At 46.8% G+C, this 17503-nt stretch overlaps 1 protein-coding gene across 4 annotated transcripts in view; it reads right to left on the bottom strand.

Annotated features, from left to right (window-relative positions):
• Positions 1–17503, bottom strand: part of KIF16B (kinesin family member 16B) — a 304938-nt gene that overhangs the window by 2500 nt on the left and 284935 nt on the right. Inside the window, exon 27 of one of the 4 annotated variants that reach the window (XM_048222079.2) lies at positions 7037–7060. The exons of the other annotated variants lie outside the window; for them this stretch is intronic. Within the exon in view, the coding sequence (XP_048078036.1) occupies positions 7052–7060 (9 nt within the window). The 3' untranslated portion in view covers positions 7037–7051. Of the gene's footprint in view, positions 1–7036; positions 7061–17503 lie in introns of those variants that run through there. 4 annotated transcript variants of the gene reach the window in all.

Genomic DNA, 17503 nt, shown 5'->3' on the forward strand with positions numbered 1-17503 from the left:
TGTCATCAAGTCACAACAGTAGCCTCAGCCCAGCCCACAGAGTGCTCTAGAGCTCAGACAGATTTTCCAAATTACCCTGAACCGAAGCGAGGGGCCAGCCATTTGTACGTCTCGCATGATGCAGTCATTGGACTGCGCCAAGGGAAGGGTTTCAGTCTTGGGGGAGGAGGCTCCCCTCAGGCAAGTGCAGTTCTTGGGGGTGGGGCACATCTGAGTGTTTTCTTCGATCACAGGAGGGATTCTAGGAGTACTGGATGATGAGATTGAAGAGTCTCTCTAATTATTCTATAATTTTACAAAGGTAGGAGGAATCTCTTTTATTTATTTTTAGTGGGAGGAATTGAAACACTGGTTCTTGGGGCTTCGTTTTAAGAAACTTTTTTCCAAATTTGGACGACATCGAGCGTTGTAATAGCAAAGGAAAGAGGGACACGAGACTTGTACTAAATGAGTTCAAGGACAGGAAGAAGAACAGTTGTTCAAAAGTGAGCCCCAGGGGTGAGCAAAAGTGTGTTTCCAAAAGTGTGTCAAGGGGAAATCAATTTCCAAGAAGAGGTAGGAAATTTAGGGGAAGTCTTTTTAAAAACATAATCACAGAACTCCTGTAATTTTTTAAGGCTTCTTTTTAAAGGAGAATCACAACGAAATCCGGAAAATTAGGTATAAAGAAGGGTGGGTATTCTACAATAAAGAACACTGAGATAAACATGGTGGGACACAGTTTCTAAGAGGGAAAGACAAGAGAAATAGAGACAGAAGATCCTCTCCTTTGCCCTCCATTGTTTACCTGCTTTTTTGTTTTTGTTTTTTGGGGTTTTTTTGTCTGAACAGGAGTTATTAACCTTGAGTTTGTAACTGAGGTGAAGAGGTCCATGGACAGCCTGGGATTGAATATAATATTGTGTACATTCTTCATAGATCTCAGCAGTGCCATCAAAGTGACCATAATTCCCAAAACGTTTAAGAACCAAGGTCCCAGCCCAAATAATGACTCTTGTGAGTAAGCAGTTGTAACAGAAAGATAAGAGGTTTAGGAAATACTTTTGTTTTTTCCTTTTTGAGTAGATTTCTTATTTTTATTGTTCAAAATTAGATATATATATTCTGTGAAAAGTTTCCATCCTGCCTCTGCCCACATCTACCTAATTTTCCTCCATATAGCAACTAATGTGAGCAGAATTTTTGCAGCTTCCCATAGGTATCCTCTGTGAATTTGTGTGTGTGTATGTGTGTGTGTTGTGTATATATATTTATACTACATATGTGTATATACATATATGTGTGTGGAGATGTGTATATAGTGTGTAATATATATTACATATATATATTATATGGGCAAATATACAAATGCACAATCATATATATAGTATATGACCGTGTATATGCACCTATAACATACATATTATATTACGACATATATTTACGTATTCATTTATGTAAATGTATGTTTTTACCCAAAGAATAGTGTACTAGACACTATTCTCTACTTTTTTTCACTTAATATATCCCTATCTGGGCATAAAGATCTTTCTCACTATTTCTTAAGGCTCCAAATATTTCTAGTCATGGATATACCATAATTTAACCAGTCCCTCAACGATAGCCTCTTGGTTATACAAACATATTTTACAATTATGGCAACTGCAATATTTAAGTTTGACCATGCATACGTTTGTACCCGTAATTATATTGGTAAGATAAGTTCCTATAAATTGATTGGCTGGGCACAGTGTGAAGTGCATTTGCAATTCTGATAGATATTGCCAAATCGCTCTCTGAATATGTACTAAGTTACACTCCCTACAGCTCTATATGCGGGTGCCTATGTCCCCACACTCTTGTCAATAGAGTGTATTATTAATACACTCTTTATCTTTTCCAGGCTAATAGTCGAAAAAAATATCTCAATCAAATTGTATTCACATTTCTCTTTTTTTAGAAAAGTAGTACTTTTTCGTGTGAGTCCTACTTGTATTTACTTTTCTGTGAAGCATCTATTTATATACTGTTACCATTATTCTATTGATTTGTAGGAGATCTTTTCTTTTTTTAAGGTTTTATTTATTTATTTGACAGAGAGGGAACACAAGCAGGGGGAGCAGCAGGCAGAGGGAGAAGCAGCCTCCCTACTGAGTAAGGAGCCCGATGCAGGACTGGATCCCAGGACCCTGGGATCATGACCTGAGCCAAGGCAGATGCATAACCATCTGAGCCACCCAGGCTCCCCAAGGAGATCTTTCTATATTAAGGTAATCATTCATTAGACAGGTGCATCAGAATGGGGTTTAAGTAACTGTCAGAATGTATGACACCCCCCCCCCAAAGAAGCAGCATAATGTAAAATGTCCCAAGAGGAGTAGAAACATACAACAACAACGAAATGCAGAAAGAATGAGAAGGAATCAGGACTAAAAGGGAGGAAAGACAAAGGATTCCTGAGAGTTAAAAACGAACCTGGAAGAGAGATATGGAGATATGCTTTCGAATAAGATCTAAGAGATGTGTATTACTTAAGATAGGATAAAGACATGCAACAAATGTACCCCCAAATGCGGCAAATAAAGTAGAGTAGAGATTTATTTATTCACTGGGGCAAGTGGCCCTCCTCACTCTGGTGATTCAAGGACACACGTCTTCCCCTAGGATCTTGTCCTACTCTGTATCCATTCGTTGAAAGAAAAGCAAACATGGAGCAGGTATACCCACTTCTTAAAAGCATTGACCTTGAAATGGTTCACGACACCTCCACTTACATTCCATTGGTTAGAAGTACTCTCAAGTCCACACTGAGTTGGGATATAAAGAGCCTGGCTGGGTACCCACTTTCCAGCTCCAGCTGCGTTGCTAAGGATGTGGGGAACAAATTTTCATGCACAGCTAGCCATCTTCACTACAACTGGTAAGAGAGACACAGGGATAGATCTGGTACCCAAGACCCTAAGAAATGAGACAAAATGCGTACATAGTCAGCAGAAGCCCTTGCCTGGCTTAACATCCCAAGATGCAAGTGGTCAGGTGCTCACGGCTGCCCTGCTCCCAAGAGCAAGGACAGAGCTGTCTGCTGTGTTACCTGTGATCTCCTCTGTGTCCAGAACAGTGCCTGGTACATCGCAGGGGCTCAATAAAGATCTTTTGAATAAATAATTTTGCACCAAACAGAAACAGAAGCTGAGGCCAGAGGGTGGGAAAGTACACGACCTAAGGGTTGTCTTTGCAGGGAGGATCAGAAGATAGCTCCCGGAGGCTCAAACCTCAAGCCTCACCTCGTTCTCCCAGTCCTTCCTTCATCTTGGCTGCGGAGCTTTTTTAAAGCAGGAATCCCACAGCCCTGGTATCTTCTTGCTTGACTTGGAGGACTTCTTAGCATCTGAGCCTGGTTCCGTACTTCCAAAGAAATTCAACAAAGAACTCAAAGTGGTTTGTTAGTAACCTTTCAAACTCTTACTAAGGTCTTCTCTCTAAAAGTCTTGAGTTGTAGTATGAGAAAAAAAAATCATTTTGAGTATTTTGTTATTACATCCCATGCCTTCCGCTACTCCTCCCAAATTCCTGTTCCTCCTCCCGTTCCTAACCTACAAAGAATGCAGGACTTGCACAAAGCATGCGATTAGGGAGCTGTCATTACTATTTTTTCTACTGTACGCACGGTCCCTGGCATGATGGTGCGTGCTCCAAAGCTATGGCCCCCAACGGAGGGTGCTGCTGTCTTGTGTGGAGATCTGCCTCTGAATTTTTAATTTTTTAATTTAAAATGGTATGTTTTACACGGAGGAGATCATTAAAGCTGTATGAAGGAAAACAAAACAAGCCAAAGCATAGCTTCTTGTAGCAGAATTGACGTATGCGGTAATTATGTTAGGGTTTCTGCACGGGGAGGAGCAATTGGAGACAATCTTGGCTTCTGCTCAGTGCTCTCCTGATGTGGGACGGCTAAACCTCAGGGACCGCTAAGCATCATTGCTGACCGGATGGGCCTGCTGGGTCAGGCCAGCAGAAAGTGGGAAGAGGGCAGCGGACATTTTGAGCGCATCCTGTGTCCAGAGTGTGTTGGGTTTCTGCATAGATTATCATACTTAACCAGTGTAACGAACCCGGGAGGCTCTCTCCCCGTGTCATAGGCCAGGAAGTGAGTATACCTGGTATGAACAGCTGTACAAATACGGATGCGAAACAGAACCACAGTTGCTTCTCAAAATGCCTTCCAAACAGCTGAATTTCGAATGTTCCAGATTTGGAAAAGGTACCATGATTGACCCTAGATTATGTGATGTCCCATCAGGGGCTGAGGGGAAACCCATCATCACTAACAGCAATATTTCTGCAGCAAAACACAGGAATAGTCTCCCTGGGAGGTCTCAGTAAAGATTATAAATAACCTCATGTCACTTCTGGTCAAGATTTGCCACCTTACTCCTTTTTTTCCTGTCATTTCCTACCTTCCTTCCTTTCTCCATTCCTCCTTGCCTCTCTCCCTTCTGTTCACCCTTTAGTCCACCCACCTCTAAGTCACTAGTGTGTGTCCTGTGAGATAAAAATTCGTCTCCCTTTTACCAACAATTGCCTCCTCTTCCATCCCAAACCAACAGCAACAAATGAAAAGATTCCATAACTCCATGATTAAACAATTCGAGGAAATGTTTTTAAAGATTTTACTTTTAAGTAATCTCCACATCCAACGTGGGGCTTAAACTCGCAACCCAGAGATCAAGAGTTGCACGTTCCACTGACTGAACCAGCCAGGTGATCCAGGATTTTAGGACATTTTGGGCAAAAATACCTCTTTACTGCATCAATGATAGGAAATCTCAATATTATAAAATGCCTTGAAATTTCCACAGAAGGAGACATGGTGTGTATTTGAACCACAAACAACCATGGCGGGCTTCTAGACACAGTGCTCCTCTCTTAAATGATCCGTGGTGTGAGTCCCCTGTGCACTTGGGGCCCTCGTTGCCTCTTCCCCATCTCCAGAACAGCATGTCTCGTGTATTAGTTGGGGAAACATTAGCTGAGGCTTCTAACAATCCCTGTTGTAGTGCTGAAAACAAATCCTGAAGTTTGTCCAGAAAGATCCCAGACTGTAGGGATCTTTGAGTACCAATACTACAAGTTTCTTAATATATAATAAGGCAGAGGTTTTTTATTAAGGGAAAAACTGGTTTTGTCTACTTTTTTTTTTATATTTTATGCACCATGAATAACTCAAAGATTTTTTTAAAAATGGTATGGCACATTTCCGTAAGCAATTTATCACCGGATTTAGGGGACTCGAGATGTTCTAATACGGATTCTACTAGCAAGAGCACATTCATTCAATGCTTCGGTAAGTAATAGGTTTAAACCAACAATGCTGGGGCTTATTATCGATTGTGGGGGCCCCCATTTTTGGAATCAGATGCAAGGAACACATGCACACTCACATGCAGGGGAACTCTTCTTGACATGCCTCAAGTAAAGTATCACTTGAAAACAGAATGCTTTCTTAATCTGCTTTTTAAAATTTAGAAATGGCTATAAGATATAAAATACGTAGCCCACCATAACAATTCTGAAAATGGAAAAAAGACTAGAGAAAAAAATGAAATATCTGTTAAATCTACCATCGTATATATAATATATGCTTAATTATAAAATAGATTATGTATTTATGTATATATTTTATAAAAATAGTATTTCCTCTTGCTATTTATTAATATGTTAATTATATAGGATGATATAATAATAAACTGATATTAATATTATGCTATTAATAATCATGTGTTTTAATAATGGGATCAAAATCAGAAACTACTCCTAATTGAGCTTCTACTATGAGTTAAATTTATACATTAATAAGCTACTAATGCACTATACTATGTATAATATACTATTAATAAGCTATTTACTGAATTACCTCATTTAATTCTCATGAATCTTAAACAGGTGCTATGATAAATCTTCATTTTCCAGATGAGCAAACAGCTCAGAAAGGCAAGGTGCCTTCCCCAAGGTCACACAGCACGCTGAGGGTGGAGAGCACTATTCACACTCAGTCTGCTGTCTAGATCCTGCACATTCCGTCACTAAGCTATTCCCACTCTCTCGCAACCTGCTTTTTCCACTTAATGTACGGTATTTATATTTCAATGTCAGTAAGTAGAGACTGCACTCTCCTATTTAATAGCTGCATTGCATTTTACCGTAATAGAGGCACCCTTATTTATTCAGCTATTCCTTTATAGGCATTATTTCCATTTCATCAAAATCATAGCAGTGTTTCTCTTGTTATGGTATTACCATAAGTGTTCCTGTATTTCTGTGCATTTGTCTGGTTATTTTCATAGAATTCTAAACATACATGTGAGGTGTCTATCGTTGTGTAACAAACCACCTAAAATGTAATGATACCTTATAATGGCAACAGTGTATCATTTCTCAGCATTGTGTGGGTGGGCTGGGCTCGGCTGGGCAGTTCCGCTCCCTGAAGTGTTGGCTGGGACCACTCATCTGGCTGCAGTCATGGGGTCAGCCAGAGCTTCTCTCTCCAAGTGGTCTCTCCAGTTGTGTAGCCAGCCATCCTTACCTGGTGGCTCAGAGTGCCAAGATGGCAAAAATGGAAATTGCCAGACCTCTTGAGGCCTAGTCTCTGCACGCGTATGCTTCACTTCTGCAGCATTCTGTTGGTCAAAGCAAGTCTCCAAGGGAGCCCCGATAACTGACGGAAGAATGGGAGTTCTCCTTGCTACAGGGCGTGTGGGATGGGAGGGGCCGTTCTGGCCCTCTTTGCAAACAATCAACAGATAAGTCAGAGCACATGAAAATCATAAAGGCTTTTGACAAATACTGACCCAGGGAGAGATTCATCAGCAGCCTCCCTCTAGCGGAGAGTCAGGGCATCAGCTTCTCCACTCATTATGGTACCAGAATCTCTTTAAACTTATATCAGTCTGAGGTGTCTCAAATGATAGCCCAGTGATGACTTCATTCGAATTTTTAACTTCTAATAAAGTTGAACATCTGTTGGTATGTTCGGTGGCCACTTAAATTTCTCTCGTTGGTCTCAATCGTATGTTCACGTTCTCTGCCATTGTAAAAATCAGAGTTTTAAAAACACATTTAAAAAGCCAGATTGTGAGTCTATTTTTATTAATTTGAAAGAGTGCTTTTCATGTGTTACTAATTCTTTGTCGTGTATGTTGCAAACTATTTTACCAGGTTGTGACCTGCCTTGTTTGTGATGTGAACACCGACTGCGTCCTTTCATACGAGCATCACTGCCAGGTTCAGGCCTGGCGATTCTCCTGTGTCCACCCACCTTCTCAGGCGTGTCCTCAGGGTGAGCTCCTGGGCTGACCATCTGGTCTGTGCAGTATCTAAAATGCCAGGTTAGGAAGCACGCTCAGGGGAATGTGCTGGGTGACATATCTCACTGTGGGCTGCATTTCTGGGGTCAAAAGTTCCCACTAATCACGTTGCAGAATTTCATAGTTTAGACTGGATCTTGGAAGAATAGCCAGTGTAGGGCATCTCAGTAGAGTTATCGCAGCAAACCAAGAATTCTCATCATCCCACGGGGAACCAAACCTAGCTTGTTGTTTAGCCCCTGGAAGGAGAGTGTGACTGTTCTCCCCCATGCTTGTAGAGCAGTCCCTGGACACCACCAGCTTCCCCTCGCAGCATCAGAGCCCAGCCCCAGGCACCTCAGAAGAATGTCATTCAATGGCTGGCAGAGAAGTCATGCCTCTAAGCCCTTTTCCAGTTTGGAGCAGATTGAAGCGTGACGGGCCTGGAAACTCTACATGGCGAACCAGGCTTCTGTGATGGGTGTGTGATGGTGAGGTTAGAGTCCCCAGGTTAGAAATCAAATGCTACCCTGGGTATTGCTGTGAAAGCATTTTGCTGCTGTGATTAAAAAGCCTAACCAGTTGACTTTAAGTAAGGGAGGTGTCTTAGGTAATTTGGGTGGGGCCTGACCAAACCCGCTGGAAGGCTTTAAAACCAGGACTGAGATTTTGGAGAGAGAGAGAGAGAGGAAATTCTGTCTGTGGATGATAACTTCTGCCCATGGCCATGGATGACGCTACTTGTGGCCTTCCTTCCATTAACTTGGCCCTAGGGACCCCAGACCTGCTGAGCCAGCCCATGATGGTGTAAGTGTCCTCTCTGAGAGATGATCTTAGCTCACTGAACCCACCCCAGTCACCAGGATGCTTCACCGGGTCCTGTACCTGTAGAATCCATGGAGCTGGGTCATGATTCTGTCCCTGGATGGGGCAGCACAGAGCAAGCTTAGAAGACAGAAAAGAAGGGCAAGGAAGCAGGCTCCGAGGCTTGGGCCAAACATAAGCCTGCTGAGCACTGGAGGAAAAGAGGAGGAAGGACTAGTGGGTTCACTTTGGCATTTGATGGTGGCCCATACACCTGAGGTGACCTAGTGTCCGAGCTGAACTGGGGCCGGAGGAAGACCCTGGGCTAAGGCACTCCAGCACACACCTCTGTTTCTCGTTGTTTGTAAACCTAAGCCAGTTCTGCCTGAGATCCCATGCAAACCTCTGGCTGAGAACCCTTCCCCAGGCCTCTGGCAAACCCTCCCCCTCCAAAATCTGATCTCATGTTCCAGTGTGCCATGACAGTCCTCCAGGTTGGGCCGTCCAGCTGCAATTCGCCATTTCTAGACTTCCTGGAAACCCAATGGTCTCCCTCCTTCCATGTCCCACAGACACACACGAGTATCAGTTGCACCTGGAATGTCCATGAGCCTCTGTTATAAACCTTCCCTTTGCTATTTGCTCTGCTTTTTCCTAGAACAAGAAATAGCAACACATTTAGAAGTAACACTCCACCTCTGGGGTTTGGGGTAGCCCTTCCAATCTGTTCATGCTGACGCAAGGAACATCAACCGACCCGAACCTTGACTTTTCCTCTCCTCCCAAATACTGAAAGGTGCAGGGATTTCGGACAGAACACAGTCTTAGAAGGCAATGATCTTTTTCTGCACCTTTTTTTTTCAAGGACATTGGACGTCCATCCATCCAATCTGTTGATCCTGTCCTTTCTCTCCACAGAGGCTTCCCCAAGCAAGGCCCCACTAACGTGTCTCACTTCTTCCACTTTGGCCCCTCCAGTCTGTTTCCAAGCAGTAGCCTGGGGAGTATTCTTAGAACGTTAGCCATTACTACCCACAGCCCTCAACCCCAAACATGCACACCAATTCAGTGGAAGAGCCATGGTCCATGCCAGGCACCGAAGTAGGGGAACCAGCAGCAAACAGAAGAATGTGGCCTTTTCCTTCCAGAACTCATCGCTGAGGAGGGCATCAGACATGGAAGCTGAAGGCTACCAGACAGTGGTTATCCTTCTTGTATTTGTCACTGAGTCCTGAAGTCTAACCCCTCCCTGGGTGCTTTTGTAACTCTGCCCTAGTGGGCTCAGTGGTTACCCCACACACCACACAGTCTCACCACCTGGGTCCCTGCTGGCCCCCAACACGGTGACAACATTCTCATCTTCCAGTCCTGCGCATATGATGCTCAGAGAGCCTGGAGAGCCCTGCAGTCACTTTCCTGGCGAATTCCGATGTCCCGCCTCAGGAGCCTTCCTAGAGACTTAGAGGGCTAGGAACCCCTCTGAGTCCATTTTCCTGTCGGAACCATGCTGACTTCATCTGGGCCGCTTAGGCTCTGGTAAGGGTAGGGCTGGGGAGGGAGCCAGGAGGAGGGGAAAGAGGAGAGGGAAGAAGGGAGAAGGGAGTGTGCGGCGGGGAGAGGGAAGAGGGCTCTGGAGCTGGTGTGATGGGTGACCCCCATCCCTACCATCTATTTCACAACTGTTACTGAGCACCTGCTGAGAGCCACCAAACACTCCCTGCCATCTGCAGGCTGACAGGCGACAGGGAGGAGACAGATTTGCAAACAAACCCGTGTGCCCCTCCCAGTCGGGCCCTGGGGCCCAAGCTCACCAACTGGATTTTGGAGGCTGAAGCTTTGTTTATTTTTTAATTTTTCTCCCACAGGACTATGTTTGTTGACTCTCCTACAAAGGACGAAGCAATGACATGGACAGTAACCCACTTTACCGAATCAATACCGGAAAAAAATGTATAGACAGTGAAGTCTTTTGCAACGTACCAGCCTATGAATCTTGACAAATGCCTACACTTGTGTAACCACCCCCACACTGAAGATCTAGAACAGCCCCTCACCCCAAAATACTCCCACGTGCTGCCCCTTTGTGGGGAACTCCCCACCCCTCGGCTCCTCGCAAGCACTGATATTTCCTTTCCCTGTGGTTTTGACTTCTCAGGATTGTCCTGTAAATGGAGTTTCCCAGTAATTATATTAAGAGTCATTATTAATTTGTTGCTTGAACCAATTCTATAACAGTTGTTTCCTGCTGCTTTTTGCTACATTTTCTTTGATCACTTCTGCATCAGACAATGATGTAACGGCACATTTAGAGAGAACAGAAAATAGGCTTTCCTGGGCATCACAACTTGTTACTGGAAATGCCACACTGTGGGGCAGAGCGTCTTGCCTCAGGGCATATCCTGGGTGATGGAGCTCCCTGACCTCCCCAGCGCTAGCCCTTGGGGGTGCTGGTCCAGCTCAGCGAGACCCATCCTTCACCCCCTCTGCAGTAACAGGACCACCAGGTATGGGGGGGTGACCCCCCAAGCAGGGGCACAGCTCTCTCAGCCCCGTTCCCTCCCAGAGATGACCGGGTTGCTGCTTCCCCACCAGGTCTTCAGGGGAGAACCCGGGGGCCTTGGAAGAAGTCTGTGCATGTAAGAGGCTTATGCTTAACTGTCTTCAAGGTAAGTCTGTCTCTGCCTTCGACGGTCTCTCAGGATAGCAGGGGTTCCAGGAAACAGCAATTCCCCCAAGCTTCAAAAGATGCATGGCTCTTCACAACCCGTTGACACTGGGGTGCCAAGATGGCGCATCGGGCCATTCTGTGTGTGCTCCCTCAGTCCTTCTGAGACCTTTCTGCCGGCCCTCGGACAGGACGAGAAGTACAACTCGAATTAGTACTTTCTGAGCCAGAGATGTTTGTTATAAGACAGTAGAGAAGGAAGTTCAACCTAAGTGCTTGAACACATTTTCTGAATTACCTATATTTTGCCATTCCCTCTTTACCAAGTGGATGATGGTTAATTATAGAGATTGCTTAAAATTTATCTTATCTATTCAGACTTCCCCTTCTGAAAAATCTCACTTTTAATTGAATTCCCTTGAATTCGTAGGTCTTGCTTTGGCTTGTCACCACTGATAAGCCCCGTGACAGCATATTTCTCAGATGGCAGGGACTGTTACAACTCACACTTCTGCACCTTTACAGGATGGAGCTTTCCTTGTGATCAGATGTCCTCTCAACCACTTGTCATCCTCCACACCCATGACCCGATCTTCTGTCACCAATACCAGGAAATTTAATGAAAATAAATGAAGTTTTCTGAGTTACCTAGAGAGCATCCATCTTAAGAGGAAGACAGACACCAGCCCCGCCATTGTGGGCTGACCGGAGGGGTAAGATGCAGAAGCAAGCAACTATTAAATGTCCACTTCACTTCCTGAAGACTTCCTTCGGATAATTAGAGAAGTTGGAGCCCCACAGCCAGGAGGCTTATTCTGTGTCAGCAGTGTGACTTCTTGTGATCCTGGACTCTTCGTCCAGTTCTCTTCTAGAACTCCTTTCCTGCACAACTCCTTCACACCCAACGTGCCCACTCCCCTTTGACCTGCCCCCTGGTAGCCAAACCTTGGATTCCATGGCTTAGCAGAACTGGCCTCCGCGTGAGAAAGCAGTTTTGCAGAAAGGCCAACCAGAGCCTGGGAAAAACAAGAGGAGGCAGCAGCACCAACGTCTTTGCCCGCAGGATGTTACATGTTTTCAGGAAATATCTATTCCCAAGTTCTGAAGTTCACAGCAGCCAGGGAAACAGCCATTTTAGGTTTTGGAAGGTCAATGTCGTGGCCCAGTGCTGGGAATATCACGGCTGATCTTGCCTCTCGTGGGGATAAACACAGAGAAGTAACTTCTCAGGTGAGCAGCAGAAAGGTGAGGCTGCTCGCTCGGGCAGAAGGGATGAAGCTGCCCACCCTGAGTGGGGAGAATAGAGGTGACCCCACACCAACCAGTAAGGGCCCCATGGCGGCGGCAAGAAGAGCACGAGGAACTACTGCGTTTAATCCACAGCATATAAACTCCAGGTCCCCAAACCCTGGCCCACAGAGCTTACTGCCCTGTTAGATGCCCAAGAAACGTCCTTGTGGATGTCTGCAGGGCCGTTCGAGACCCTAGTTCTGCCTTACATGGCTATGGGATTAGAGCAGATCCTTCCAAAGTGACTTTCTTGGTTATGTAAGGGGAGAACAGAGAAAAATCAAGTATCATTTCGGTGAAGGAATGAGTATCCTAGGATGCTTTGGTTCCTTGTCTCCAGTTTTTAAACAATTCTTTCCATTTCACGAAAACTAGCCTGCGGCGAAGTCTGGGTGAGGCGGGAGGTGCTCGAGGTAGCATTTCCCATGTGATAAGCATCGCACACACGGCTGTGGCTACTTTGAGAGACAAGTGTCCAGTCTCTTGGGCCACCTGATAAATGTTTGGAACAAATTTTCCCTTTGCGGGTAAGCTGCTAGAGGGCAGAGGACATGCGATCCACTCCGAGTGTCCCCTGCCCAGCAGGCGGCATACACAGCACCCCAAGGATGTCCAGTGATGGGTTGTGGTGGGGGCCTAGGGAGCATGGATTCCAGATTGTTCTCTGAGAATTGATTGGTAGCTCATGAGTGTTAGGTCCAGGCTTCAACAAGAATAAAAGCTCAGGGGGCCAGTTAGTGAACACATATCTCCCAGCCCCAAACCCACACCTGTCTGCTCTGGGAGGCAGGGGCTAAGACACCGCAAACCTTATTTCTGCTCTGCCAGCTGCTGCCAGGTAGGCTCTGCCAAGACAGGGCCCTAGAGGGAGACCGCAAGGCCGGGGGACTGAGAAGGATGTGTTTCTTTTGCATTCTGTTCCTGGGAGCATCACCTCGGCCACACTTCCAGTCTGTTTCCCCTTCCTGATCAGAGGACCTCTTGTTCCTGTCAGCTTTGCTTCGGCCACACTCCTTCCAGCCAGGAGCCCCAGCGGAGCCCAGTTTGCCGTTTTCCCACATGCGCCAACCCGCAGAGACGCCAGCCCCTCCTCCCCCTCAGAGGCCTGGGTCCCAGCCCCACCACACCCTTCCCCCAGCTCAGACACCAGCCCCAGCGCCGGGGCCCCCTTCGCACTGTGCTCTCAGTTTCAACTCTGTGGGGGCCTTTCCTCCACGCTGCCAAGTTTCAGTAATTCCAACCTCCTTCTCATGTTCCCCCAGCCCTGAGGGCGGCCGCTGCTCCCGGTCGTTGCTATCTCTGTGGTACCTTTGAGGTCTCTGCTGTTCACCTTTTATGTTAACTATGATTATCTTAGATTCTCTTTATGAAAATAACAGGTGTGCTCTCTACCTTCTGACTCATCCGTGATTGACACACTCAGCGTTTTCCTCTAATCCGGGCAGTGGCAGTGGGCCTGGAGTTAACCCAGGACACGGAGGCTCAGCTCAGGGGCTTGGGTAAGCCACAACCTCGCTCCAGCTTAATTTACCTTTGGTAAATTAAGAGATGGACTGAAGTCAGAGATTGCAAGTGGTGACTGTGAGCAGAGAGTGGCCCGATGGTGTGATGGGCTTGCCTGGCGGCACCTGGGAATGCATTTGGCCACATGACCTCAAGTCCCTTTGGTGGAGGATGTCCCCTCCAGCCACCTGTGTACTGTCTGTCTAGTATCGGAATGGATCCTGGATCCAGATTGTTTCCAAGGCTCAGTCCAGCTCCTTCCAGCTCTGACAGCCTTTTCTCTCCAGCCAGGTGCACTGCTGTCCAGCTCACAACCTGTGGTTTTGCGGGGAGCTTGGGGAATGTCCCCGAGGTCGTACAGCTCAACCGATGCAATTTCGGCCCCGTCACAGGCACGGGAAGAAAATGCAAGAAATAACTGGCTCCTCTGCTGGGGCCCCTCTAGCAACACAGCCCTCCCTGGAGGTATCAAAGGTCTGCTAAAGTTGTGTTCCCTGGGGCCTGTGTGCATTGTAACCCATTCCTCACTCACAAGATGCTGCCTTACTGGCAGGCTTTCCAGAACACATGGAGGCTTTCCTTCTATGCTTTGAATGCTTGGCTTGGCTTAAGGACACAAGAGGCTTGGACATAGGTAGCAGAATGCTCATGGATTTGGGGGAAACTAGCAGGGCTCCTGCCATCTCCAAGAGTATCTGAGACTCTCAGGAGCCCCACCCAGCTCGCCGGGGTCACAGCCACACATGCAAAGAGGTTGGCATGGCACTCAGAAGAGGCGGCAGGAAGCTGACGTTACCCAATGCCGAATAGGGGTGTCATGAGCAGCCAGAGGGCCCTGGTTTCTGACTTAGTAGATTTGTTCGCTAAATGGCCCAGTGAATGAATGCATGAAGAGCAATAGTCCTTTTGAATGATAGCACCGAATTCATACAAAGTGGACCAGGCTGAAGGTTTTTGGAGACCCCGGGTTAGGGATGTCAGCCTCCGAGCCACGTGATCCAGGGAAACTGACCTGCGTCATTGAACCGCAGTCTCAGGCTAGCTGAGAGATGTTTTGCTTTCTACGCCAGCTTCTCTGTACATCCAAAGAATGGGTTACAAGCTGTTTGTTTAATCTGAAAACAATCCTTTCTCTTACAGGGGTTGGCTGGGATGATTACGCTCAGGCTCGGAAGGTAGATCAAGGACTTGAGGTCCACGTGGGGTTGCAGGTCGTCCCACCCCAGCCTTAAGGAGGACACGGTGTCCCTGTGCCATTGCTGGTCTAAATCATAAACCAAACTCCACAACTAGCTCATAGTTTCTTGACAGCTCTGTCTGCATGGGGCTGCCTATTCTTCTGTTTACAAAGCAAGGATTAGGTAGCAGCCCAAAGACGACATGAACTTTACTTGGGTTTGCTGGCTCCTGTGGTATGGGAGTTTGGACACACCCCCAGCAACACGTCTGAGGCTTGGGGGAGATCATGCTTCTGTAAGGCAAGAGCCCCTGAAATCTCAGAACCTGAAATACACCAACAGTCCATGTTCTACGAGCGGAACTGCCAGCTTTTAGATGGCAAAGGACAGTACTCTCACCCGGATCTTGTCCCTTGTCCCTTGTCCACATTTAATCTGGAAGTTTGCTTCTCTTTACTACGTGTGACTTTAAAGGGTGAGCCGTAGTCGCCACGTGCTCTTCCTCCCCAGGAATATCCTTCCAAAACAGTGGTAGCTGATGGGAAATGTGATCTCATTTACAAAATTTCAGCCAGCAACCTCTCAGGTGCCCTTTCCTCTGGCCTCTGTCTTTCTTTCCAATCTGTCACTGTCCCGGATGTTCCCTTATGTGACAGCGACGATGAGCGTTTTCCCTCCTGCACACACTTTCCTCCATTTGGAGCAACCTCTCTGCCTCCTTGGCACTCATTTCTGCTCATTGCTCAGGTGTTAGCTCGGGGAAATTGCAGAGCCTCCGAGATGAGATCACTGGTCTAGTGCGTTCTCTCCCAGCACCGTCTCCTCTTGCTCCGTGACATTTATCAGGCTTTGCCATCACGTGGTCGTGCAAGCTCTGGTCGGTTGCTGAGTGGAGTGAGAGCTCCCTGAGGGCAGGCCCTTGGCCGTGCTGCTCACCCTGTGCGTGGGGGGGCCCAGTCCTGTGTTAGGCTGTGGAAGACGCTCATGGGTGTGACTGGTGCCACGTGGGGCACCAACGATGCGCAGGCCGATTCCCTAACTACCAGGAACGAGCAGAACACAGCCAGTCTGGTCTACATTCTCTGTGCCATGTTCTTGCTCAGCTAGGATCAAGACACTTAGCATGTGGCCAGTGGAATCACAGGAATGGCTGCATTTGGTCTGATCCTTCACCGACACCATGGCAGGAAGGGGCTGGGGCGGTGGCCGTGATCCGAACACAGATGGCTCCAAGGAGGGCAAGCGCTGTCCGTACTTTATGAACTTTCTGAGGTTTACCTCACTGTGCTTGGCCATCCTTCCACCCAGCCCCCACGTGGGCCAGTGGGGTATGCGAGGCACGGAGAGGACTGGCTTACACAGGGAGTGAGTGAGGTGGGTCCAGGTGGTGATGTGTGCCATGGCCCGGTTTGCGGACATGACTACATACGTGCAACAGACAGCGAGCCCGGTGGACAGCAAGCTCTTCAGATGCGTGCTTCACCCCAGAACACTCTGCACGTCCGACCCCGAGGGGAGCACCACACTCTGGTACACGTGGCTACCTTCAGGCTGCTACCCGAAGGCAAAGAGAACCCTTTAGCATGTAAACACGACCTTCCCCATTTGCTTTCAAAGGATGAACAGCCAGTGTTTTAATATTACTCTGCAACGACAGAACGGCACCTGCTGTGAATCTTTACTTACTGCATTCATTAAAATTAGGGCTTAAGACACCATCCGAAAGAGTCATTTATCAGGCAACCCCTTCCCCCACGGTTTCTCGCTTGTTTTCAGGAGGAAAGCTAACAGAATTTAGAATCAACAAAAGTGCAAATATTAAAAAAGCTCTTCATCACCACAAACTGGTATGATTGTTCTCTGTGATTCTCTCCGCTAAGAGATTCCCTGGCAGCTCTGGAAAAGCAGCTGCAGCCCCCCTCCCTCCCTCCTTCCCTTCCTTCCGCGGGGCTGAGAAGGAAGAAGGAGGCTCAGGAATAGCAGACCCTCAGGCTGTAATTTAGCGAGACGCTCTCAGGCACAACGTTAAGTGCTGCTGGAAACACTTCTGCAAATATTAACTGCGCATAAGGATTCGTGACACTTTGAGGAAAATAACTCTGCTTTCAAGCAGTGAAGATATTTAACTATATTTTTCACTTTTTTTTTTCCAAGTCTTAAATCCTAGAGAAAGGTTTCTCTCTCTCCGGTGACCTGACTTAATGGTATCGAACAGCTTTGAATGCTGACCCTACGGGACTTTTGCCTTCCGCTGATGCATTTCCCTCTATGCACTGCCAATTTTGTACCTAGTGCACTTGCCCATTTTCAGTGCGTAAAGAGAGATGCCTTGTGCATCTTTTTGCAAACACATTCATTTCTCTCTCCCTGAATGCGGAATATTCTGCCTTTCCAGCAATGGAGAAGGGGCAAAATCAGATTGATGAACCTCAAATTCCCACAGAAGAATCAGTTTCGGAGCAGTAACCCTCAGAGGAAAAAAGCTTCATTATCTAATGTTCAAATGAAGGGGTACCAAATGGGCACAAAGAAAGAACATTTTCTATTTAGTCATTTTCCAAGAGATACACAAAAGGGAGAACCTTCTAGAAGGGCCTGGGGTAACCTCAGGAGACAGTGCCAGAGCTTAGTGGGCAGAATTCTACAGTGATAAATCCGTGAGAATTGCTATTTGCAGCAAACAAGGACAAACTCCTATCCTTGAACCCCTTCAGTTCAGCCAACTGTCTCTTTGTCTCTCC

The sequence above is a fragment of the Ursus arctos genome, unplaced genomic scaffold (assembly GCF_023065955.2).
Source record: "Ursus arctos isolate Adak ecotype North America unplaced genomic scaffold, UrsArc2.0 scaffold_16, whole genome shotgun sequence".
Lineage (NCBI taxonomy): Eukaryota > Metazoa > Chordata > Mammalia > Carnivora > Ursidae > Ursus > Ursus arctos.